The sequence below is a fragment of the Tyto alba genome, unplaced genomic scaffold (genome assembly GCF_018691265.1).
Source record: "Tyto alba isolate M040663 unplaced genomic scaffold, T.alba_DEE_v4.0 Super-Scaffold_27, whole genome shotgun sequence".
Lineage (NCBI taxonomy): Eukaryota > Metazoa > Chordata > Aves > Strigiformes > Tytonidae > Tyto > Tyto alba.
In genome coordinates this window covers 8,667,141-8,692,474 of record NW_024881301.1, presented here as the reverse complement: position 1 = coordinate 8,692,474, position 25,334 = coordinate 8,667,141, and the positions used below count along the sequence as shown (strand labels likewise).

Genomic DNA, 25,334 nt, shown 5'->3' with positions numbered 1-25,334 from the left:
CAAACTGTTTGGGCAGCTAATACTGCAAAAAGGTATTTTAAACAGTTTTCTGTTAGAAATAAAATAAACATGAAAATCTTCCTATGTGTGGGTTTGTGGGTTTTTTTAATAGAAATTCAAGACAAACTAGACCTTAGTTCCCTCTACTTGCACATTCACAGCTTGCTTTCATATTTCAACTAACACAGCAAGACAGTCTGAAGTAAAATAATATGGTCTGTTTTCCACCTTCATGTTACTTCATGTCACATCTTATACAGTATATATTTTATACCTACAAGATATTCATTATCAGACTGTAAATTTAAGTTTTCTTTTCCTTCACTCAGGCCTGACTGTAAAAGTGAAGCTCTTTGAGGTTCACTAGTGATTTCACTATTCACAAAAAATACAAATTATCTGTTGCAATGAGTATTTCCTTTGCCTAATGCAACTTCTCTTTTCTCCAAGAGTTTCACCACACCTTCTCTGTAAATAACAGAGTATACAAAATGTGCATGCTACACAGTGTATGATAACAAATATAGTTTGAACTATGAAAAGTTAAACAGAACATTTGAACTTAGGCCTTTCAACAACCAGCTTATGTGCAAGTAAGGCATCGACTAGAACTAGTGAACTTATATACTCCACTAAGGGGAAATAATATAAAATAAATCCCACAAATTCACTATTCTTGCTTGCAGTTGCACCAAGTAAATTATTTATAAACCACCTTGGAAACAGAAACAAATCCATAAATTTCAATTAGGCAAATACAAAATAGTTTTACTAAAATAATTTTTGTATTTGACACAAAAGCCATTTATTACAACAGATAATTAAGATGCTTTACCCTGTAAAAATCTAGTAACATTAAATTAATTTTAAGGCTTGCCCATTCAGTCCACAGGCAGAAGCGAGTCTCAAATCAGCAAACATCTCTGCCATGATTTCCAGAATTTGTCAGTTTGGCAGCCTTTAGAAATCATTTAACTCTTAAATGCCTTTTTGTTTTGTTTTTTAATTTTAACTATGAAAATTATGGAACTATGACTTCTATTAAATAATATCAACTTTATTAATTTAAAATGCTATTACGGAGCAGAATCTGCAGGAAATCTGGTAGTGGAAAACTACAGAGTAATTAAAGAGAAGAATTTGACAGAGACATCAGCTGTGTGCACAAGTAAATAGAGCAGCTATGCATTGTAAGAACTTAATGGAATAATTAAAAGATCTTTTATACTAAAAGTCTACAGAACGCACACTTCAGTCTGTCAGCGAACAAATTTTTAATATGATTTCTTGACACTATATACATGTTATATCATTTTACTGTTAATTGCATATGATGTATTAATACATTAAATTACAGAGCAAGGTATGGGAATCCAGAGAGTTGCCAAGAACAAAGGTAACAGGCCTTTCTCTTAAAAGGCTTTGTGCCACTGGAAACAACCCCATTTACAGTAGCAGCAAACTTGGACGCTCAATTGCTGAGGATTAGATTTGTGTAGGTAACTGTCAGTTCTTACTGGGAAACAAATAAATAATCCAACTCTTAAAACAACTTGCACCCAAAAATTTAATGCACCTCAAGTCCCCAGTTGCCTTTGAAAAAGCTAGAACCACTCCTATATTCTTTTATTTTTGCTGGTATCTACAGTCTTTTGTTATTTAGCAACTGAAACATTAAATACTTACACCTGTTTAAGAAGTTATCAATGTTTTTGTTTTTTCTTAAGGCAGGAAAATCCAAGTCATATACCAAAGCATCTAATCCATCCTGGAAAAAAAAAAAAGAAAAAAAAAAAAAAAACAAGCACAATGAAGTGTTTGGAAAAATAATTATACATGCTGCTAGTTAAAGAGACAAGATAAAAACAGTTGTCCCTATCAATTTTCCATATAAATGAAATAATTTACACTTATTTAATGATTCAGTTTGCAGTTACATGAAACAGCAATTCCTCCTCCACTTCCACTGGACACTTCAAAACTTAACTTCCATCCATTCCAAAACAAATATACTACTATAAATTATTAACTACCTTAATTAGCTTCACGTTTAAATGAAAATTTTATTTCCAAATATGAAAAGAACAAATAGCAGTTTCTAATGAAGTTCAACAACATTAAAAAGTCATAACGTATCACACACAGTAGGCACTTGAACATGAAGGGGTAACTGGCAAATAGGACAATGATGGTAAATTAATTCCAAGGGTCAATCCCCACATTTTATTTACTGAATTCAGAAGCAATTTGCATGAACAAGATACTGGCTTTAGACATTCTAACAAATCTAGGAACGACCAACCACAAGCCCATCTGACATTACTACCATAGAATATACCCCTATGACCAAAAATAAAACAAAAACCACCAAAAAAACAACAGAAAAATGCAACAATAACAAAGATAGTTTTAAGGTCTCGTTAAGCACCATAAACTTCCTGACTTAAACTTTAAGTCTAAATGTTACAACAGGTATTCATGATTCTTCAGTGGATTCCATCTTCTCAGAGATAAACTAAACCAGATAGTTTGGTTGAGAACCACAGATATGGTACCAAACGAAAAATGATCAAGTATGCTAGGGAATTATATCATGAAGAATCAAATAGCATTAGGGAGTCTTCTTTCTCAACTAGGCAATGTTTATACGACAACTGCAAACATAGAGTAGAAGGTCATAAAATACCAACTGATGGATGTTAACAAAGCATGCCAGGGAAGTACTGCTATTTACTTGTCCAATTCATACTTATATGTCTATGCTATCCGCTGTTGACCTGCTGGGAGTGAGATACTAAAACGGGTATCTTTGATCTGATCAGTTCACAACTGATTAGACCTAATTTGACTGTTTTCTCTTTTATAAAATTAGGCAATACAGGATTGAAAGCTGATCCATCAGTCTTTCACTACTACATCCATCAAGTAACTATTCCAGAAGAAAAGATAGATTATTAGCTTTCTGAAAGTTTATTTTCCAGGAGTATATATTAGAGAACACACTTGATCTAGATTTAAGAAATTAGTCTTTGATCCCTCACTTCAAATTCAAACCTTTTTTCCCCCCTCAGTCTATAGGAAATTTTAAGCTATAAAAAAATCAAATGCTATCAAAATTATATGTAAGCTCGCAGTCCCCGCTTCTGAAATATATGAGATAAAAATTATTTACTTCAGACATAATGAGAATAAGCAGTAAAATCACGTTAGAATTTGAAAACAGGGTTAAGGAAGTAAAACTATAAGGATAAGGCTGGATGTTACTGAATTTGTTCATTTCATAAAAACATTCCTGTTTAAAGTTACCTCTCCATACAGCAGCTTAGTTTGAACTAAGAAATGTTACAATGGAAATTATAACAATCAAGAAAAGCATCCCAATACTTTCACATCACTTAAAGTCAGGTTTTGCATCTTAAGTCTTTTAAAGGACCATCTTTTTTGACTTACACTGCCAATGAAAAAAGAAAGCAAATGGCAATGAAAAAAACTTTTAATGGGTCAGCAATACAAATAAGAGATTAAGAGGCCAACAATAGTATGACTTCAGATGTTGAAATAAAGCTATGCAGGGTAAGTGCAACTTCGCAAGAAATACTTTGTAATCTACTAAAAAACACCTTTCCAAAGTAAATACCCCAAAATCCACTAAAGAATTTCAATTCTTTGGTAAATTCAACAGAGAAACCACGGTAACTGCTTGAACAGCAGTACAAAGCGCACTGGTGGCTCTATGCATTGAGCACCATGCTGTGAGAAGCAGCAGGCCAAGAACATCTCATCTGTGAGGCTGTAGGTCACATCCAGAGATTTCTGAAAGCAGATGAGTGATGATGATGAATTGCTAAAGTTTGGGGTCCACTCTGCCCTTAAGCCCTCAAATCTGTTAAGTCAATCAATTTGTCCAGGGTCACAGCTAACACAGAAAACTATTCCACACATCAAGCAGAAACACAACAAAATCCTCAAAATCCCAGTTTGCTCCGGGGCAATGCAATTACTTGCATCATTTCAGAGTTTGCTTCAAAAGCCAAAACTCAGGCTTTCTTTAGAGGAGGGGGGATTTTAAACACTGAATACAACAACACAGGACAAAATGGGAATATTTACAAATTTTAAACATCAATCTTACCTTTGCATCATACTACTTCTTTCAAAATGTTAAAATATAAGTCTATGCAAAAAAAGCAAGTAGTACAAAAAGTGTCATGGTTTCATTGGTCTGTCAGGCATGTTGGGTATTTTATGGTATTTCTTTTTAAAGCCTTTAAAATAAAGATGAGTAACAATATACAACTTCACTTTTAACAGGCAAAAGCAAATTTCAATATTGTTTAACTTAGAATTCACCATGGAAACATCGCCTTTCAGATCTTAGATATGAACTCTTTCAAGTAAACACTTAAAAAAAAGCCCCTTTGAAATACAGATTCAAGCCATTGATCTTGCATTCATTTTAAATTGCACTTCAAAATCATGCAAACAACATCTAAGGAAGCTGCATACCAAGAGTTGCCTATTTAAAAGGCGCTTCAATAATCAGCTCTCCTTTGCTACAGTATCCAGGGAAGAAGCTACCCTGGTTCAAAACTTTCACTAAAAAAAAAGGGTAGGGGTAGGGTGGCATCCTGATAATAATTAAGAGACTTTTAAGTCCTTAACTCCCAAAATCATTAATTTCTTCAATTAAAGTATATTTCTGAAGAAAAAATAGCATGGTATTATTTTAACAGCAAACTGAAAAGACAAGACTAAGCATAAGGTAGTATTAGAGAATTATGAATAATGGAAGTAAAATATTTGGAATACCTTGTTTAACCTAAAACATGGAACATCCTTTTTATTTCACTTCTATTAGCTAAACCAGAAAAACCTGCAAATGCTACAAGCTGTCCCAATACAAAGGGAAACACAGAAGCATGGCTATTTTAACTGGTATCACTGGTGAACAAAAGGGGAGGAGATGGCACACAAGCTCCACAGCGAGAACGCAATGCCAGTTGAAAGTGGTGCAGGTCACAGATGGGAATGTATGAGAGTTTTAGTAATAATGGTTAAGATAAAAAAGATAGAGGCCAAATGAAAAGAGACACAATGAATATTGTTAATGGCTGCAGAGAGAACTCATCTCTCAGCTTTCTCATTACCATCTTGCTCAATCTTTCAATATGCCATCTTTTTCCATAATACATAAAGGAAGTAACATCTTTCTTTCAAGACCTAGAGTAGCCATACTCTCCTTCCCTTAAAGAAAAAGGATACTAAGACATCATTATAATAGGCAGTGTAGTTCAGTGTATTGTCAGGACATCAGTCACAAATAGAACACTGACTCTTCAGCCACTTGCCCCAAGACAGCTTTACACACTTCCATCATTTCTCCATTGGTCATCTCTTTTGCAATTATCCTTATATGAAAGCTATTCCAATTCCTATCACCACCACCCTCCAGTTTTTATTTCTACTATCCACTTTTTTGAGGGGGGGAGGGGAAATTGCGAATTATTTAAGTTGTGAGCACACCTAAGTACACAATGCAGTACAATGTTCCCTTAACTGAATATTAAGTTATAAACTTAAGTTATTAACTGAAATATCTAGTTAATTTTTATAGGTACTGTGTACTACATTGATTCTTTCACAAAAATAGGTACTATAAATCAAAGTTAGTTCAACATTCAACAACACAAGTACATCAAGAGAAGAGGTTTTTCTCTCATGCACTCACTCAACATTCATCAATGTTGAATTTCACCTACCACTTTTAATAACCCAGGCATCAATTAATATTTATTTCTTCTGTGATTTGCAATAGCTTTTATTTTTACTAATCTATCATAGTTCATTAATCATTATTCACCATTTTAGATCACTTATGACTGAAATAGCACAGACCTGTTAGACTGTATTACTGATCTCTCCGTTTTGAATAAACTGATCACCAGCTCTCATTCCATTCATTCATCCATCCACAAAACAAGCCTAGCCCAAAGCAATTTACTTCTGATAAAAAGCTTAAATGAAGAGCCTCATCAAAAGCTTTTTGTTATCCTCATACTCAGCAATTACTTCAAGGAACTCCACTAGGTTTGCAAAGCATGACGCTCTTTCACAATACGTGCGTTAGCGCTTCCCCATCATAGAACCTGTGGGCTCACTTGATCTGCTACTGGGCTGGAGGCTCCTGTGTTACCCACAAGATTTTTTTCTTCAATAGAAAAAAAAAATAACAACCCTATGTATTTACCATCTTCCTTACTACTGTTGTCAGAACAGTTTTGAGCACTTATAAACACTAAGGCCATACCCACACTTATATACCTCAATGAGACCATCAGGTACAAAAAAGATGGGTAACTATCAAGCAGTCTCAAGAGTCTTACTCTTTGTGTCATTTTGTCCAAAAAAACTTTTCTAGTGCCACTTTAGCTTGACAAAGATCCTGTAATCACTGTAAAGAAGGATTCTAGTATGGAAACTCCTCTAGGCTTCTTGATGAAGAAATGTGCAGAAAGATTTCTGCAACAGCCTTTTCCTTTACTTCCCCTTCAGTTTTTCTAAAAATATAGAATACAATAACATATAAGTTGTCATTAACATCCACATTAACTACGCAATCTATTCACACCGAATTTCTCAGGCTGTTATGCTAATTTATTTTCATTAGATTTCTCTAAAATGTACTGGCTTTCTTCAGTTTGACTTAAGCAATCCCATATTAAATGGATTTTTCTCCCACATTTTGGCTTATGCCTATTTCCAAAGTTTTAATGCATCAAAGTGTCAATCCTACCATGACTACACTAGACTGCCTCATTCTGCAACTACATTCCTTAATCTCAAAACTCACTGTTATGTAATGCTGGTTTTATTCAGATGTATGAATTAATACCATTTTATAGCAAAATTTACTGTTAAGATATTTCAAAATATACTCCATCAAGCAACTTCAATTCAGCAAAACACGTTATCTCAGACTTCATAAGTGATATAAAGTAAAAAATATAGTATATGATCTACATTATCAGGGTACAGTTATAGCATCTTAAATTTTGATTTTTTTTTACTTCATACACATTCCATTATGATACAGTATCACCTCGTAGAAGCACATGATAAATAAAAAGGTATTAAATTCAGCTGAAACTTTGTTACTGAGACACTTGTTTATTTTACTATTTATCTAGCATTCAAAGAACTAAAAAAACCCTTAATGGGTATTACCAGCATACAAAATTTGCATTCCTTGGACTGACTGGCAGTTACCCAAGTTTAAAGTCTTTGCTACTTTTCCTTTTTTGGAGAGACCAAAGTAAGTCTTAAGATCTACAACTCTATATTTTAGCTCCTTTCATTGTAGCCATTTTCCTAATTATTTCTATAGTACCAAAGCTTCCCTCCATACTTTAAAGCAACAGACCTGACTGATTTTGATTTTCATGTGTTCATCGTAATTTGCAATAATGCCCTGTCACACCTAAGTGACCTCTGCAGTGAACTATCAATACTAAGAGTGCCTATTTAAGTAGGTGAAAAGCTAGTTTTTATATCCTATTTTCAAACATGCATGAAAAGTAATACCTCAAACATTTAAAAAAATAAAAATCAGAAGTTTCTTTGAAGTGTTTGAATTACCAGATCTCTGAATTGTCAGAGGGACCTAGAAAGGCTGGAGAAACTGGCAGAGAAGAATCTCATGAAGTTCAACAAAAAGAAACGCCAAGCCCTGCACCTTGGGAGGAACAGCCACAGGCAACCAGTCCATGCTGAGGTGGGGGTTGACCAGCTGGAAAGCAGCTCTGCCAAAAAGGACCTTGGGTCCTGGTAGACATGACTGTGAGCCAGCAAAGTGCCCTCACAGCAAAGGCAGCCAACAGCATTTTCAGCTGCATTAGGCAAAGTACTGCCAACAGGTCACGGGAGGCCATCCCTCCCTACTCAGCACTGGTGAGGCCACACCTGCAGTGCTGTGCCCAGTTCTGGGCTCTCCAGTACAAGACAGACAGGGGCACACGGGAGTAAGTTCAGCAAAGGACCACGAAGATGACTGAAGGACTGGAGCTTTTCTCATACTATGAAGCTGAGGGAGTTGGGACTGTTCAGCCTGGGGAAGTGAAGGCTCAAGGGGAAAATCTTGAAGCTTGCCCATGGGTATAAAATGGGAGGGAATGCAAAAGATGGAGCTAGACTCTTCTCATTGGTGTCTACTGACAGGATAAGACGCAATAGGCACAAATTAAAAACATGAGATTTCATCTGAGCACAAGAAAACACTCTTTTATTGTGAAGGCTGTCAAATACAGATTGCCCAGAGAGGTTGCCGAACCTCCATCTGTGGAGATACTCAAAATCTGACTGGACATGGTCCTGGACAACCTGCTCTAGCTGATCCTGCTTGAGCGAAGGTGTTGGACCAGATAATCTTGAGAGGTCCCTTCCAATCTAACCAATCCCATTGTGTTTACAATATGAAGCTATGCTTTTGGTTTGCATAAAGGTAGCTCCTGTAATGAATTATCCTTTAACTCTCCACAGGTGGGGCAAGTGATAAGACCACCTCATTACAAGCCTTAGCTTTGCATGACTCACATTTTTCACCCCTCCAAGTAGATCCACAGCAACCATTACTCCTTTGTGACAAGGACAGACTTTTGCTGACACTACTGACCAAATCAAAAGAAAACCCTGGACCCCCATCCAATACTTCTTGTTTTTGGGAATATCCTACTGCCACTTCACTGGTAAGGAAAAACACACACAGAGGACTTTCCTCTGATGCCCAACATTAATACTTTTTTGCTTGTTTCTGTAATTAAATGACCAAATATAAGTTTACTTGAGAAACATGTATTAAATAGATCTATACAACTCACTAGTTTCAGGCAAGAACATTGAAAGCCAACTTTCAGGCCAATGCCAATAGTGCTACCTTTATCTATCTCTAATGAAGTACACAAAAGATCACTCTACCTCATTTTAAGTCACATTCATTTATTTTGCTAACCAAATAACAGAAAAGTGCAATTTATTACTTCATCTTTAAAGCGGACATGTCAATTTAGACAGTTAAAACACTTCACTCAAGAATTTTCATTACATTGTTAGACTAGGCAAAGTATACAAACTGACATACGAGCCTGAGTACAAGGCACTTGATTCATTGCCAATTCTTGTTGCCAGAATAATACAATTCTAAAGAGCTCATTATTTCTTAATATCTTGCAATACTCAAAGTGCTTTTGCAAATTTAGGTTAAATACATAGCCTTTCACAAAGATGATTTTTTGTAACTCAGTAAAGATGTAAGAGTTTAACTCAGTAAATATTTAAAATCTTAATAAGGAGATCTTGAAACTTCAAGGCAAGATTATTGAAAACAGTACAGATTCTTGCTTTCATTTGAGCATTTTAAAGCCTTTTGAAGAGTTATTTCATGTGTAGTTGCAAACTTTACCCATATCACGTTCTGTGTAGTTACATATACAAGTACATGTACTTGCATTCTGTTTAAATATGAACTGTTCAACATTATTACCGACAAATTCCTAGAGCGTGCACTTACTACGATTCAGTAAATTATGAATTAACATCATTATTTCAATATACACTGATACGCGCACACACACACATATATACATATACAAAAATACACACTGTCACTAATACCAGGGCCCACATCCTCCCAATATTGTTAACATCCACATTAGCACTGAAGGAAACCTTGGGTGCAAGTGTACAGACACATACACATACAAGTAGTAGTACTCTTTCACAGGCATGTAGTTTTTCCAAGTGTTGCTGGTTTTCCACTTCAGCAGTGAATCTTACCACCTGAAACATATCCTAAAATAAACTGCAGTGCAAATATGTGAAATCAACCCATATACAGCAAGCATGCAAGTGTACTGTCAGTATATAGTACACATAATTCAGAGAACCTAGAAGCCTCAGGCTTCTGCTAAAACTGAGCGCCAGTCATAGCTCCTTCACACCAGAACCCCTCTCTGTCCACTGACGAGATGCAGGAACCTTGGATCCATAGCTCTGCTCTGAATGACACCTATTCAAGGGACTATTACATGCCTAAAATTATGCAAAGATCCCATTGTCTGAAGTTGCATTTCACACAATGTACTTCAGTGGGGTTTTTCTTCCCCTCCAAACTCAAACTTCTAACACTATATTACAACACTAATTTCATTACACTAGGGTATTTTGTTGTGGTTAATAGTCTTTACATCCAAACTTCGATTACATTACTGTTTTATTAATTCAATTTAGCATCACAATTAATTCAATTTAATATTGCATCTTTAACAATAACTATCAGATGAGAGCAGTGTCTTCAAGGAGGATAAAGAATATAGACTAAAATATCATCAAGAATATAGAGCAAAATATCATCAAGAATATTTTTTAGTAAAATTTATGCAGAAGCAGGTACAATAGATATCGTGTGAAAATATTTCATAAAGATGTGTAACAGCAGCAAAAGCTGATTGCTAACAAGTCAAATTATGTTATTTTGTTTTGCAGTGAGATCTCTGGATATTTTCAGCTTATTTTCCTTAAAAAAAAAAGTTCACTTGCATGGGTTGATAGCCTCAGCGGGCAAATTTTACAAACAACAAAGCTTCTATACCAAATGCGGCACGTTCTGCTATCAATAGAATACCTTACATACAAAGACTGAAACGGCTGTATAACTATCTGGAGGGCTACATAGATTCTTGATATTTTCTTGTGTAGAAAACAAAAAAAGAAATTCTGTAATTTAGGTTTAACTGATTTACCAAGTCATATTTGTCTGACACTGGGATTAAATAAAGCGTAAGTACAGTGTCTTAAAAATGCCTTTTTCAATAAAACTGCATTAAATGTGTTGAACACAAGTACACTTAAAGCATATATATTTAAACAGTGTTAGAAGAAGAAGGAATACTGATAGTTAAAGAACAGACTGATGTTTATCACCATGGAAGCTGCATTCCACAGCGACTTCAGCACTCGGCATTAGAAGTGCCTCACAGGTCTAGAGTTCCCAGCTACTGTAACAACTGCAATTGGAGATGAGCAGCCAGCCTGGCATACAGCAGGGTAACACTATCCACAGAATAGTGGGGGGAAAAAGTGACCTCACATCCTTTCAAGTTCCCAAAGTTATCATATTCACCAAAAATATAAAGTAAGCCCTGTTCCCCCACCTATAACGTAAAATAACTGCTTAAGTAATTTTTTTGTTTGTTTTAGAGACAAATCTCCCTTGTAAATTACATCAGCAAAAGTCCTTCGAAGTTCCCACAGCCTTCTTGGTTACTCTGGGAGAACAGATTCTTCCACAGGCAGCACTTGTAGATCTATTACTTCTGGTGTAGAAATCATAACATTTTAAACATACATTTATAACTACCAATTTAGACCAACGGGAGTCAACATTCTAAGGAACACTCACTAGAAAGCAAAAGATGGATAAAAATTAACACTATGGATGCAAATACTGGTACAGAGCTTCTGTATAGAAGACACACAGATCAGAGATATAAAAGCATAAATAAATAGAAACTGTTCCAACCCAGCTCAAAACTCTTGGGCTTCTTTGGGCAGCAGCTTGCAAAGAATCAGGTAAAGACTTCAAAAGGAAAGCAACTGCACAAGTCCATTAAGAAATAGTGGTATTCAGCAAAGGAAACAGAACCCCATCCACATCTGTCGCTTGGGAAATTGATGTCTGCCTCTCAGATTTTTTCCAGGCAGGTATCCATGAAGCCAGACTTCAGGAAGTAAGCTTTAGTCAGTTGGACAAGACAAGAATTAGCAAAATACCAGCACATGCATAAGAAACACAAGACATTATTACAAACAATGTAAATTAAAGTGCATTATCTCTTGTAAAAGCTGTTTTATAGGCAAGCAACTTTAGATCTCTTAGCTTAACATTTTATGGTAAAAGTAGAGTAAGTTCTCCCATCAACAGCTTAAATTACTGCCTCTAACTGCCCCACTATACCTGTATCTGAAAAGTGTTATCTCTGCTATGAAAAAAAAAAAAAAGCAAACAAAAAAAACCCAACAAAACTCAAAAAACATCACCAGTAAAGTTTGCAATATAGTACGTCAGTGGAAAGGTAACTAATTTTTCTATAAAGCAACAATACCTCATCAGCCATATAGTACCTGTTGTCACCTGAGATTATCTTTGCTGCAAACAAAACTATGTTAACTACAGATATAAACAATAAACTATAAAGAAATTGGAAGACAAGTTCTATCTTTAGCCTTGACAAGTCACTTATATTGGTTCAATAACTATGCTTTAGAAAAGACTCTCCAAAAAAGCTGTATCAAAGGAAAAAAACTTCTATTACTAGTAAAACCATCTAGCCCCCCAAAAAGAACACTGTGATTGGGGACAGAGGATAGACAAACTGAAAGACAAAAAATTACTTAATTTTTTAAACAGAAGGCAGACAATTAATTGAATAACTTTCCAAGAAAGAGTGAGAACATCATAATTTTTCCAGCAGTCTGGAAACACTGCAAAAATCTTCCCCACGCCCCCACCAAAAGGGAAATTTTTCCCTAAAACTCTGGAACAAGTCAAAACACTTTTTCAATTAGAGGTGAATAGCCATGACAGAAGCCCAAAAACGAAGGCTATAACAGAATTATCCTAAAAACATTTTGTAGAAACTGAAATAGTAATTTGTAAAGCTATACGCTTTTCTTTAGTGTCATATGCGACCCAGAGCCTGCAAAAATTACATATATATAAAATATGGGAAGTTGAGCACAACTCAAGCAGAGTATCAATTCTGAGAAGCTTCTCTGATTGTGCAATCTCCTGTCAGAGCTCTAGCTTCATTTCTGCAATAAACATTCCATCACAAGCAATCACACGTCAAACAGATATTTGAAATATGCAACTAAACAAGAACTTAACACTGCTTGAGAATTTGTGCATCATTATGCAGTTTCATAATGCAAACCCTAGCAAAGCCCATGAACTTCTTTTTCTTGTATTCATTTAAAGAAAACCTTCACTTTCAATTAAATAGAAGATTTATGCCTACGTAAACCCAATGTTTTCTCTACTTATTATTTTTTCCATTATGAATGTAGCCACAGGAATGATTTTAAAGTAACGGGATTTTTTTAAAAAGGTAATAAAAATTCCATGAGAATTATTTTAGATATACACAAGTTACTTCTACTGCCAAGTACTAAGATTCTTCAGAACTGACATGATATTGTTACTAAAAGGAACAAAACAGCACGTTTTTCACATTTTGGGGGGATTTGCACTGCTAATATAGAAGAAAGCACTTCTACTAACAAATCGTTCCCCAATTCCACAAGCCAATGCATTAAATTTATAAACTGACCTACAACAACATGCTTTTACCCACCACCTTTAAGTGATTAAAAAAAAAGTTGTGACAGAGACATGCTCTCTTTTTCAAAATCCACCTGAAGAATAAGTGAGAAACATGTACAGACAGTGCCATTAGTAACACAATTTTTAATTAATACTGGATGTTTAAGTGTATTTTCAAGCCACTATTAGTGACTACTTTCAGGTCAAGAAATAGTTCAGCAGTATTAAGAACCAATGTCTTCTAAGCACTCTTTTTACCCTTTTTGACACCATAGCACAGCCATGACTAAAATCTTGAATGCTCTGGACTGCGTGTAGAAAAGAGGTGTAACTCCAAAATCAAAAACCTACATGAAAACATAGTTCCTTACTCAAGTACTGAAATGACAAAACACAGCCAGTGCTGTCCATGGAAACCTAGGGTGGTTTTTTCCAATTGTAAGTTTGTCACATGATCATCAGTAAGGATTTCATCACATGTAACACGACAATAATACAAGTCAGTTTACCTGGGATTTTCAAGTACAATATTTCAAGACTAGAGGAAGAAATATGAATTCATTAGTAGAATCCAACACAATTTCAAAAGGACCCAGAGACGTTGTGATTTATTAAGTTTGCAGACTTGTTTAGGGATATGCAAATACGTTTTACTATATTCCTTTCAAGCCTTGAGACTCAAGCTTGAGTAAAACCAAAGCCGTTGACTTCATATACCAAGAAACAAAGTATGTCCAATACAAAGTATTTCCAATACAGTTGCTCAAGCATGAGAGACAGCAGGACTTCATACAACAGTGGTATTCAACCGCTAGAACAGTATTTTCACCAAGCTTATATACTATGATAGGAATGAAAAATACTAATGTGCTAAGGAATAGCTGAAAAACAACTATTCCAGCAACTTTTCCACCTACATTGATACGAAAGAGTAAGACAACTCTTCCCTAATACTATTCTTCCTATATAATGCTTCAGAACTTGGGAAAAACATCCCCTCACCGCAAGAGGATGCAGTAGATGGATATATGTACTCCAAAGGCATGATTTTCTTCTGGATTTAGAAGAGGGGAAAAAACAAATCTTAGCCCAAGAGGAAAGAGAGCCAGGGCTGTCTGGACTATTGCCACTACCATGGAATCCTGTCAAAGTCTCTCCTGCCTGTCCTTACAAGGGAGCAAGGCTAAGCTTGGCCTTATTAACTTAATCTTTACAGGAGATGAGGGCAAGCAATATTTTTGTCACACCATAAGAGCCTGCCATGAAACAAATCAAAGCATACTAACATTGCATTTTCTGTTCCTCTGTCCCAGAGACCATTTTGAGTAGCTGTCATTTAGTTTCTCATTAAGCAGAGAACAAAACTGATGAAAACATGTTTTCTGAAAAATAAAACAAAAGCTAATGAAAGGCTATGTTTGACTTGCATCCAACTTATATAGGACTTTTTTTCCAAGCATTTTTTTTATGCAAGCATTTTTCCAGCATCCAATTAGGGGAAAGAAACAAAAAACGTAAAAAAAAACCCACACACAATTTAAAAAAGCACCACTTTCTTAGAAATCTACATAAGCTAAGGGACTACTGATACCTAGCATGTATGTATAACTAGTGATTCAAAAGCCATGTCCAGTCAGGCCAGGTAGTATCTGCTACTTCCCATTCATATAAACCCGTATGTTCGTGAAACACCTAGTAAAGCAGGTTCTCAGTTTCTAAATACTATAAAACGTCAGCAAGTGATATTTCAGAACATAAAAAGCAGTAGTATCACCTCATGAATTCAGAGTTATACTGTTGTCAGACATCCTGCACTTTCCAGAAGTTCCTGCTGGACCACAGAGCCAATTTCTGAAGAACAATATAAATACACGCACATAAACAGTCATTTTGGAAACAGATGCTTGTTACCAACCGTGGTCATTTTATAACTGAACATACCTAGCCTCAGAGAGGAACAGTTACATCTTTTATAGTATTCAAACAAAATGCAGTGACAGTGAAGTAAATTCTGTTATTACTAGGCTCTGAATTACCGATAAGCAATTTGATTTAGAAAAGGAAAAAAACAACCAGTTAGCATTAGGAAAGGTCTAACAGCAGCAAGTGTGCATGTGTATACACGTTCAGCATACATACATTTACACATCTCTAACAACCAGCCCTTAAAAATTATCAAAAAAAAACCTGACCTATCACTTTCATTTTGATTCACATTTTAAAAATGGTTTGCTTGGCAGGAGAAATATGAAGGACCAAAACCTGCAGAGACACACACCTTTCTGCACGTGAAAAATTACAACTAGTTTATGATGCAAAGCTCTACTCTTAAAGTCTTTAGAGAAGACAAGTAATGCAGCATTTCATCTAGCAACTATTATGCAAAAACACACTCAAACCCCCCCTTTCTTCCTTCAGTCAAGATACCACATTGCAGGACCTGGAGCAAAATAAAAAGAACTTTCTTCTCTTTTTTGATTCACTGTAGATCAACTTTAAGATCACATCCCATTCAAATGTTTAGAGCCTGCTTTCAAGCTCCTTCCAGTTTGGATTTATGGGACAAGCACGTGAACTGGTACTTTCCTAATAATTCTGTCCCTTTCTCTACCTATCAAACTATGACACGACAAATCTCAACTCTTATATAATCTTACTTCATGGAAAAAAAAACTCTTTATCCTTTTGTTTTCTGGAAGATGACACTTAGCCCAGTTTGACAGATTCAGCCAATTTTGAAGTGTGAGAATGCAGGCTGAAAGATTACTGCATCACTTACGGTATCATTGACTATACCTCTTTTGTACATATTGATGCAAGGAAATAAGAACATAGAAGATTAACACTGAGTCAAATCAAATCCATCTATGAATAGACAAGTTATTCCTTCTGAAAATCAGTATGAAAGTTCATGGATGTCCAGAAGACAAAAGCAAGAGAATTCAGAAAAAGAGCTGAGTGGAGTAGTTCTAAAGTCTCACATGCTGTTTCTACACAAAAGTTAATCTTAACAACTGAAAATCTTCTGAAGATCCTACAGCCAGACTCACTCTGGTTCCAAATACTGTTCAATATCATGAGCATGTCAAAAACATATTTTGATTTTTAATTACCAAAATGCCAAAGTCATTAACGAGTATGACAGAGCCAGCAGTAAGATGTTAAGAATGGCAAAGCCAATAATATTACAGTTTACATTTCTTACCCCATCCTCAGACTAAATTTGCTGCTTTGTGTAAAATGGGAAAGGCATACTTTTAAGTGTCTTAAAAGACAAATGTGGCTTACGTTTTCAGTCCTGTCAAGAGTCAAATACCAATAATACACTGTATTCTGAACTAGTCAAAATACAAACAGAAAGGTGATGGTGAAAGGATGACTAAAAGATACCCTGATTTAACCTCTTTTCTTTGCCACACCACAGTAAAAGTGCTTGAATTTGCCCATTTGGCACAGCAGATGTTGGAGCAGCTACTTTCTTCAAAATTGAATGGAGGCTGCCAATAGCCTTACATAACTGCAACCGGAAAGAAGACCAAAAGCACTAGCTGGAATTTGATTTGCTTTTTCCATTGAGTTTTTCCGAGGCATTTTTATTTTATCTAATACATCTCTTGCTATCAGTCACGGTAGCTGCCTCCCTACCCCAAAAAACCCAAAACATAAAAGGCAGGCAAATTTTAAAAGGCATATATCTAAGTACTACAGCCACTGCACACAGCACAGGGGCAGTAGCTGCATTAGACACTTATTTATGAAACAGACAAGATGCTGTTGCAGCACGACTGTGGCCTTATTCTTGATGGACACTGACCTGAGAATTGCTATAGATCACCCTAACACCTGTCTGACTGTAAAAATTAAATTCTAAAATTAATCTCTTGAACTTCTAAAATGTATTACAGAATAATATTCTATTGAGAAAAAAAATACAATTGAAATTAGAGCTCAGTCTGAACATTTTGTTCTTTTTTTAATTCTTAAGGCTCCATCAGAAAGACACCAGATTCAATCAAATACTTCAGTTATCTTTTGAAAGCATATTGATATGTGTACTTGAAGTCACGATTTTATGCCCAAATAACCCGCACATCTTCATGCAGTAAAACTTAACTGTTGCTTGGCTACAGTTGACTGTATATGGTAACAACCTTTCATAGTCCCAATCATCTGTATTACTGCCATGCTCATGAAAAAAAATTACATCTCATTTACTGAAAACTTTATTCTATGCTAATTCTTAACTTGGAGAGTCATAGACTAATTGAGCAACTTCTTAACTGAAGCCATCATGACACAAAAACCTGAGTGCGTAAGAACTCCTACTAGCTCCTGATCATTCCACAAGCTTCTCTTAGATTAGTTGAGATCTTTTCCCAACCAAAATGGATAATTTGAACTTGCTGGTTTAAATCTTGTGAATGTTTTTTTATCCTCATTCCAGAGTTCATCTCCATTTGAAAAGTATTAAATGCCACAAAGAGAAAAGAAATAACTCTACAGGAGCTGCTTTACCTATTGTTTTGTTTTGTTTTTTTTTTTTAATTCAGATATATATCACAATTTATAATTGCAATTTAGGGTGAAAAATATTTAAGAAAACATCTAATAGTAGTTTATCTTTTTGTCCATTTAGAAACTAGACTTGATTTGTATGCATTCTGTGGTTGAGTTTCCTCCATTTCTTCACACCACTAGATTTAAAGATTTTTCTCCTTAAGTCTGGGTTGTTGTTTTTTTGTTTGTTTGTTTGTTTGTTTTTAATTCTGATCAGATCCAATCTTACAAGACAGATGACGAACACTGTGCTGGCTCAGCACAGATATCATATCCTGTATAGAGTCACATCAGAAAATAGCTACAGCTGAGAAAACAATTTGTACATGTAGTGTATGTAATTACTGTATGCCTAATTAGCACTGCTGTAAACAGATCATTCCAAGAACTTCAATGATGCTTTGAAAGCAAAGCTAGGAAAAAAAAAAAAAAATGGAAAACTAACCAGTGAAAGACTGTACCAGTATTTTCTCAAGAGCTTGAGAATCACAGAACCATAGAACAGTCCAGGTTGGAAGAGACCTCGTCTGCTCCAACCTTTCATGGGAAAGGGAGCCTCTATGAGATTATCTAGCACTCTGTCCAGTTACATCTTGAAAACCTCCAATAATGGGGACTCTACTGCATCCCTGGGGAAGCTGTTACAGTGATTGATTGTTCTCACTGTAAAATATGTCTTTCTTGTATAGATGTGAAACCTCTCCCAGTGCAACTTGTATTTGCTGCCCCCTTGCCTTCTCCATGGGGCTCCTTGTGCAACGATAGCCTCCATCTTCTTTGTAGGTGCCCTTTAAGTACTGAAATACTGTGATGAGGTCCCCCCAAGCCTTCTCTTCTCCTGGGAGACTCCTTCAGTCTTCCTTCACATGGCAGGTTCTCCAGCCCTTTGATCATCTTTGCGATCCCCACTTTAGACCCTCTCCAGTCTGTCTGTGTCTTTCTTGACCTGCTGAAACCAGAACTGGACACTGCACTCCAGGTGTGGCCTAACCAGCACTGAGAGAGATGATCACATCTCCACCCCTGACAGTAACACCCCTGGGGATGCAGCCCAGGATCCAGTTTGACTTTGATGCTGCAGCAGCGCCCTGCTGACTCACATCCAGCTTGTCCAGCAGCACCCCCAGGGCAGCAAGGCTGTTCCCCAGCCACACAGACTCAAAAGGCTGCACTGGGCTCTTTGGTTGTATTGTCCCAGCTGCAGGACTTTGCACCTGTCTTTGTTAAACTTCATACTGTTTTTTCTTGCCCGTTGCTCCAGCCTGTCCAGGTCTCTGTGAGATGGCTTTCCCTTCTGAAGTGTCCCTCCTTACCCAACCTTGGTGAGGGTGCTTTCAATCCCATCATCCAGATCACTGATGAAGGTTTTGAACACTGTGAAGACCAGTATCCACCTGTGGAAGACCCCACTTGTGACATTGCCACCCTGAGTAAAAACCATTGATCATCAAGTGATCTTTTAAGATATTTTTTAAACAGTATATATATATGCACACACATACATATATGAAACTCTAATTTAACCACATATTAGCAAATTTTAGGCAGATAATTCCTTGTGCCATTTGGGTGTTATCACACAGAATATAGAAATATTCTCATCATAGTTACTTCTAACAAAATCTAGAGTAGGAAACTAATCTTACGGTATTGAAAACAAAAACTCCTGTCAATTATTCTGAAGTTTAGAGTTTTCCAACTAAATTTGCAGAGTTTTTTATTTTAAAGGAAAATGCATGTCAGGACTTCATATTGTTGTTGTGTGTGTGTAGCTGCACGTGAATTTGTTAAGATAGCTTTACGTATTGAGTAGGTAGTGGTTTTCTAACAAGAAGAATTGTTTCAGAGAACTAATGAACTTTTATTACAACCCTCAAACTATTTAGGTTAATGGAACATTTTAGTGATCTTCCCCCTTTCCTTCAGCGATTGCACTACTGGAAACTATAGCAAACCGGAACAGCCTCCTATCATACCGCTGAGGATTGGACACTATAAGTTTAACTGCACTTTAAAATGCATACATCTCCATTTTAACAGCTCCATATACGTGCACAGAGCTCAAACAGTCACCATACTAAACATTTTTCCATAAAAAGCAAATTTCATTAAGCTTTTCTTAATTTGTCTCCAATTCTCCCTCTAGAAAATACAATAAATCCCTACTACACAGTCTGTGCAAAGTTCGAGACCAATTAACATAATAAACATTAAAGTTTCCTTTACTAAAAAAGTTAAGGCATTATAAAAATTTGCTTATATTGAAACAAAGTAATTTTTAGGTTCATGTACTAATATATACTAATACACAGAGAAACTGATTTTCTTTACCTATAAATATTATCTTGCAGTCATAAGTCAATGACCAGATAAATTAGTTTCCCCTATCTATCTGTGGGAACACCTGTAACTGAAGAAAATACAACCCTAACTCAAAATACTTCAGAATCTGAAAGTAATGGCCTATATTAAAATAGCACAGTTTAACATTGCATCTTCACTGGTACATTATAAAAAGACTCACACCTCCCTTTCAACTTAGTTTAAGTCTTCTCGTAGAGTTTTTGTTTTGATCACTGGTATTTGCCACATATGTGCTTGAAACTTGATGTCTGTTTTTCAAATACACCATGGTACTACCAGTGAAATTTGCCTAACCCTTAAGAGCACAAACAATAGCTTGCCTCCACACCATCAAACCCACAAACTGGCGGGGGGCGGGGGGGGGGAAGTACTTCCTTATTTTAGATGCAGGAAATAGAAATTCAAAACAGTCTCACAAAAAGCCTGAAGAAATCAGGAAGCCCTGACTTAAGTCACCATAGGCCAAAAAAAAAACAATTCCAACCCCAAAATCATCTTTAATAGTCCTAATTTCTCTGCTCATTGTCCAAACCTCATATTTGTATTTATTACTTATGGACAGAGAAGATTTCCTCCTACACAAAGAGCTTTTTTTTTTTTCTTTTTTGTTGGTTCTTGTGCCCTATCACCACCCTGTAAGTGAAATCTGCAGACAGGAATATTCAGAAGTACAAAATGACAGCATCACAGTCTGATACTCCCTATCTGTTGAGATTTCATTTACTAAGTAATAGGAGAAAGGAGACTAATATGGCACATAAACTTTGATTTCAATTTTTCTGTCTTTTCAGGTGAAATTTGATATTCTAACAAGATATTAAATGGAATGATTGACTTTCCACAATCTCAAGTCAAATGGCTAAACTTATGGTTTTTTAAAACTTTTTAGAATTAAGTAATTCATGGTAGGCAAATATCTACTGCATGAGTTTAAGAATGAACCTGAGCGCCTATGAATAGACAGGACTGACAGAATAAGTAATTTTGTCAGTAATGCCATCTGCCCAATTAGTCACTCCTCCTCTTCCTGTCAGAACTTAATTACTTCTGCAGTAGAAGTAATCAAGAAGTGAAACAGAAATTAACTGATCTGAACAGTAAAGAACGTGAGATCTTGATATTTTTTTTAATACAGAAGGAGAATGTCTGTTAAGTGAATTTTGTGTTTTGCAGAGCTGAGGACACAGGTATCCTGACCAATTTAAGCATGAGCTCTTTTGGTTAACATTGCTTCTACTTTCTTCTAGATGAAAGCAGGCGGCTTAACCAATAAAACAACTTGCTTCTATAATTCTAGGATGGAGAAATTACATTTCTTGTACCTGAAAACCATTTGTTTATCATGATGCAATTCCAAGACAAGCAAGGTCTACAGGAGATTGTCTAATCTTAAGTATGAGCATTAGCTCGAAGTTGCAAGTTATTTGTTAAAAAGACTTTTTCCATTTTTATGAAAAAGATTATGTTGATTCCAATTCCTCTAAGAAAATAAATATATTTTGTGAAAACATCAGATTACTTCAGAAAATAATTCTTAAAGTCTTAGCCATTTTCCTTTTTTTCACTTTTGCTAACCCATCATTTTGTAAGACAAGTTTAAGTTAAATGTAAAGACTTGACTGATAACTCCTCTTGCAGAAGAAAGCTTACCATTTCATCAACTTGTTTCTACAATACACCTTTGCTGGATACTTATTTCCTCCCACAAAATGTGAATAATACAACACTGCTGGAAGGTAAGTTTTGCTGATGTTGAAACACACAAGAAAAATAGAAAATTAAAGATGTTCTGTTTTGGTACAGTTAGTCAACCTCTCACAAAACAACCTGATTTGAAGGTAAATCTTCAGCTGCCTCTTCTGGTTGAATCAAATTGAAAAAATAAGTTTCTAGCCCCAGGGCATCAGAAACATGGGAACAAACTTCCCAACCTGCCATACAATGTATTAATCAATATTTTATTTTATTCCTGACCATGTCTAGGAGTTTGCCAAACTGCAATGAAAAAGGGTATATAAAAAAATTCCTTTTTTCCTTCCTCTAGAATTCATGGTTCTCAGACCCTTCTTTCCCCTGAACTTATCAAGAACTATGATAGAAACTATTCTTTATGTGAAGGTGATCTGACTCCCTTCTTTGCTGGAGCTCAGAGGAAGCTTTCACGATCAAAAGAAAAGGAAAGGTCAAGAAAAATGAAGCAATCCTGACTCTTTCCAGATGCTAACAAAAATCAACTGCACTGTACAGAAGGCAGAAAGTTACACAGGAGTCATTTACAGTTAGTCACAGAACTGAAGCAACTCCAGCATCATAACACTCCAATTTTTCCTCTAAATGGCATCTTTGATTACATCTCTAGTGCAAACTACTGATGAAAATATTGTTATATATACATCAAGAAAGATAATGGCTTTGTTATGAGAGCCTGAAGACTTTTTAGGACAGAAAAGAAACAGGAGAAAACTCTTCTGACTTTACACTCATCAAGAATTAAAAGCAAGACAGACTTTTAGTCCTTTCCTCCCTCCAACCCAACCTGCCAAAGTGGAATCTGTGAAGAGCTCTAAGTGTGCAAGTTAATTGATACAAAACCTTTGTGTTACAACTCTATTCTTTAAATAAGTAACCCAGAATGGTCTTCCTAAGAAGAGACTTCACAGCTTGTTTCAGAACCACAATGTGACCAGTTCTAAAAATTTCTCCGTCTGGTACTACAAGCCAAAAGCACCTTTAAACACTTGAAGGTCATGCTACATCCAGAAACTGTATGCACAAAATGGTTTGTGGGGTATGAGAAAGGCTGAAAAGAGACACAAGCATTTTACTAAAAAACAAAACACAAACTTTTCCAGGAAGCACACTGATCTATTCTCTACAGAGAGAGCCTAGCTTCTTAATGACATCTCCAATTCCAAATTCAGTGTACTTAAAAAAAAAAAAAAAAAAAACAACACACACCACAACCAAAAAAACAACCCAACAAAACACACAATCACATCAGTAGTTCAGCTTTCACTCCATAGCCCTTAATGGGCATTTTGTCATTTCTGTCACAATCTTTGCTAATGTTGGCAACAGCAGCCCATTTCAAAAGCCATGACAATTGTTGCCAATACTAGCAAAGCAAAAGCTTCCAAGTCCTAGTAAGTCCACCGTTTGGCTGGCACCATTTTTGGCCTTGTATTCCTACAAAAGAGCATATATAGCATGATTACATGGTTTGAATGGTTTAGCATGTTTGAGTGGTCTCAAGACCACCACAAACCGTATCATTGGTCTGTTGACAATTTGTTGTTTAATTGACAGTGAACTTGGTAGTAACTGCAGTTCAAGGCGGAGGACAGCAACTCACTGAAGATACATTAGAGCAATAGATGAACTGATAAGTAGGCTGAAGTGGCAGAAGAACCTTCCCTCTTTACAAGGGGCGATTAAGTTCTCTCAGCTTAATACTGACAGGATTCTTTGTGTGCCTACAATTGAAGCTCCTTACTAAAATGAGATTAATATAATAATATATTGGTATAACAAGATTTCATAACAAAGAAGGGCTCACGAGGAAATTCTACTATTCCATCACTAACATCAACATCAGCGCATAACACCAAGACAAAGTTGTGAGGCACCAGTATTACCCCTACTTTCAACTACAGCTTCATGTTGTGTCTGGTATTGTTCTGCACAACCTGGCATCTGGGAAAAGGCACAGGGCAAGACTAACCAGCACAAACTCATTGTCCTACCTTCAGTGTCTTTCCTCCCTGAAGCATCTTCCCCATTCACTCCATCACCTCCTGGCTAGAGAGGCTTCCTCTCCTCCTAAGTACCTTAATATAGAGTCACTCCACACTTGTAGACAAAGGTGCTCCTAGATCTCAATGGTGGAATTAACACACCGCACTGTCATTCATACTCAAGGAAGACCGTGCTTGTTGCACTGACACCTTGCACTTCAGCGTCTACCACAGGCAGCTTCCCCGCCCTCTTCACCTCCATAGAAACAGTACTTTCAGAGCAGTCAGTGACTACATGGGAAACAGCCACCTTGTATTAATGCATTTTATATGTGGATATCTAACATCAATAGACTTTATCAGCAAGTATCGGTTTTCCTCTGAATATATTCATACCTTAGAATTTAATACATCCAAATACAATGCGGCACTATCTGAATACTAAGCAGCTTTTAAGAGAAAAAAAGATAAAGACATAATTACTCAATATTTGCATAACTATTAGAATTCAAGAATTATCTCGGAGGTTTTGTTTTTTGGGTTTTGGTGGGGTTTTTTGGGGGGCTTTTTTTTTTTTTTAAGTGAATAATATGACCTATGACCATCTGTAGGAAAAAACAAGTACATATTCCACTTGCATTTCCAGATCAATTATAAGCTCTGTAGCAGACACACACAAGCCAGAAACACATGTAGGTAGTTCCAACCTACAGTACAAAATCAAGCTTTATTTTGTGTAGTGTTTTCAACAGAGGTTTTCCAATCTTTTCTCATACTGTCCCCATGACAGTTTGTGTTATATAAATATTGACAGGGAGTCGTAATCTTTCAGTTAATTAAAGCAAATCCTTTACAAGACTTTGAGTATCAGAACAGACTTTGACCTGTGCTCCAGTTAGAAGCTGGTACCGTTCCTGTGATGGTTCTCTCCTGCAACTTGGGTAGCTAACCAGTCCAAGCAACTGCTGCTTGCCTTGACAGTCTCTAGACTCCTGTAACTAAAGATGCACCACAGCATGGTATACTTTGCTGATGTTGTTTGGATATCCATTAATACTGAAAAGCCAAGAAGAAACCGGACTAGAGATTATACTACAGGAGATCTAATCATCTCAACAGAGCAAAACATTATGGAGAAAGAGCAGCTCCAAGCCACTTTTCTTCACAAAGATCAAGTTTCAGCTCTTGTTCAACCACTGTTAATTTAGGTGTTTATTTCAGCAGACTACTGCGAAAGCTAAAAGATTATTTTATTTGCGTTTTAAATGAGCTATAACTGGGCATTGTCTGTGCAGTGCTTACAG

The 25,334-nt window shown here is 36.1% G+C and overlaps 1 protein-coding gene across 1 annotated transcript in view; it reads right to left on the bottom strand.

The window, feature by feature from the left end:
- Positions 1–25,334, bottom strand: part of ROCK1 (Rho associated coiled-coil containing protein kinase 1) — a 90,967-nt gene that overhangs the window by 58,297 nt on the left and 7,336 nt on the right. Inside the window, exon 2 of the mRNA XM_009971433.3 lies at positions 1,687–1,768. Coding sequence (XP_009969735.3) covers positions 1,687–1,768 — 82 coding nt within the window. The remainder of the gene's footprint in view (positions 1–1,686; positions 1,769–25,334) is intronic.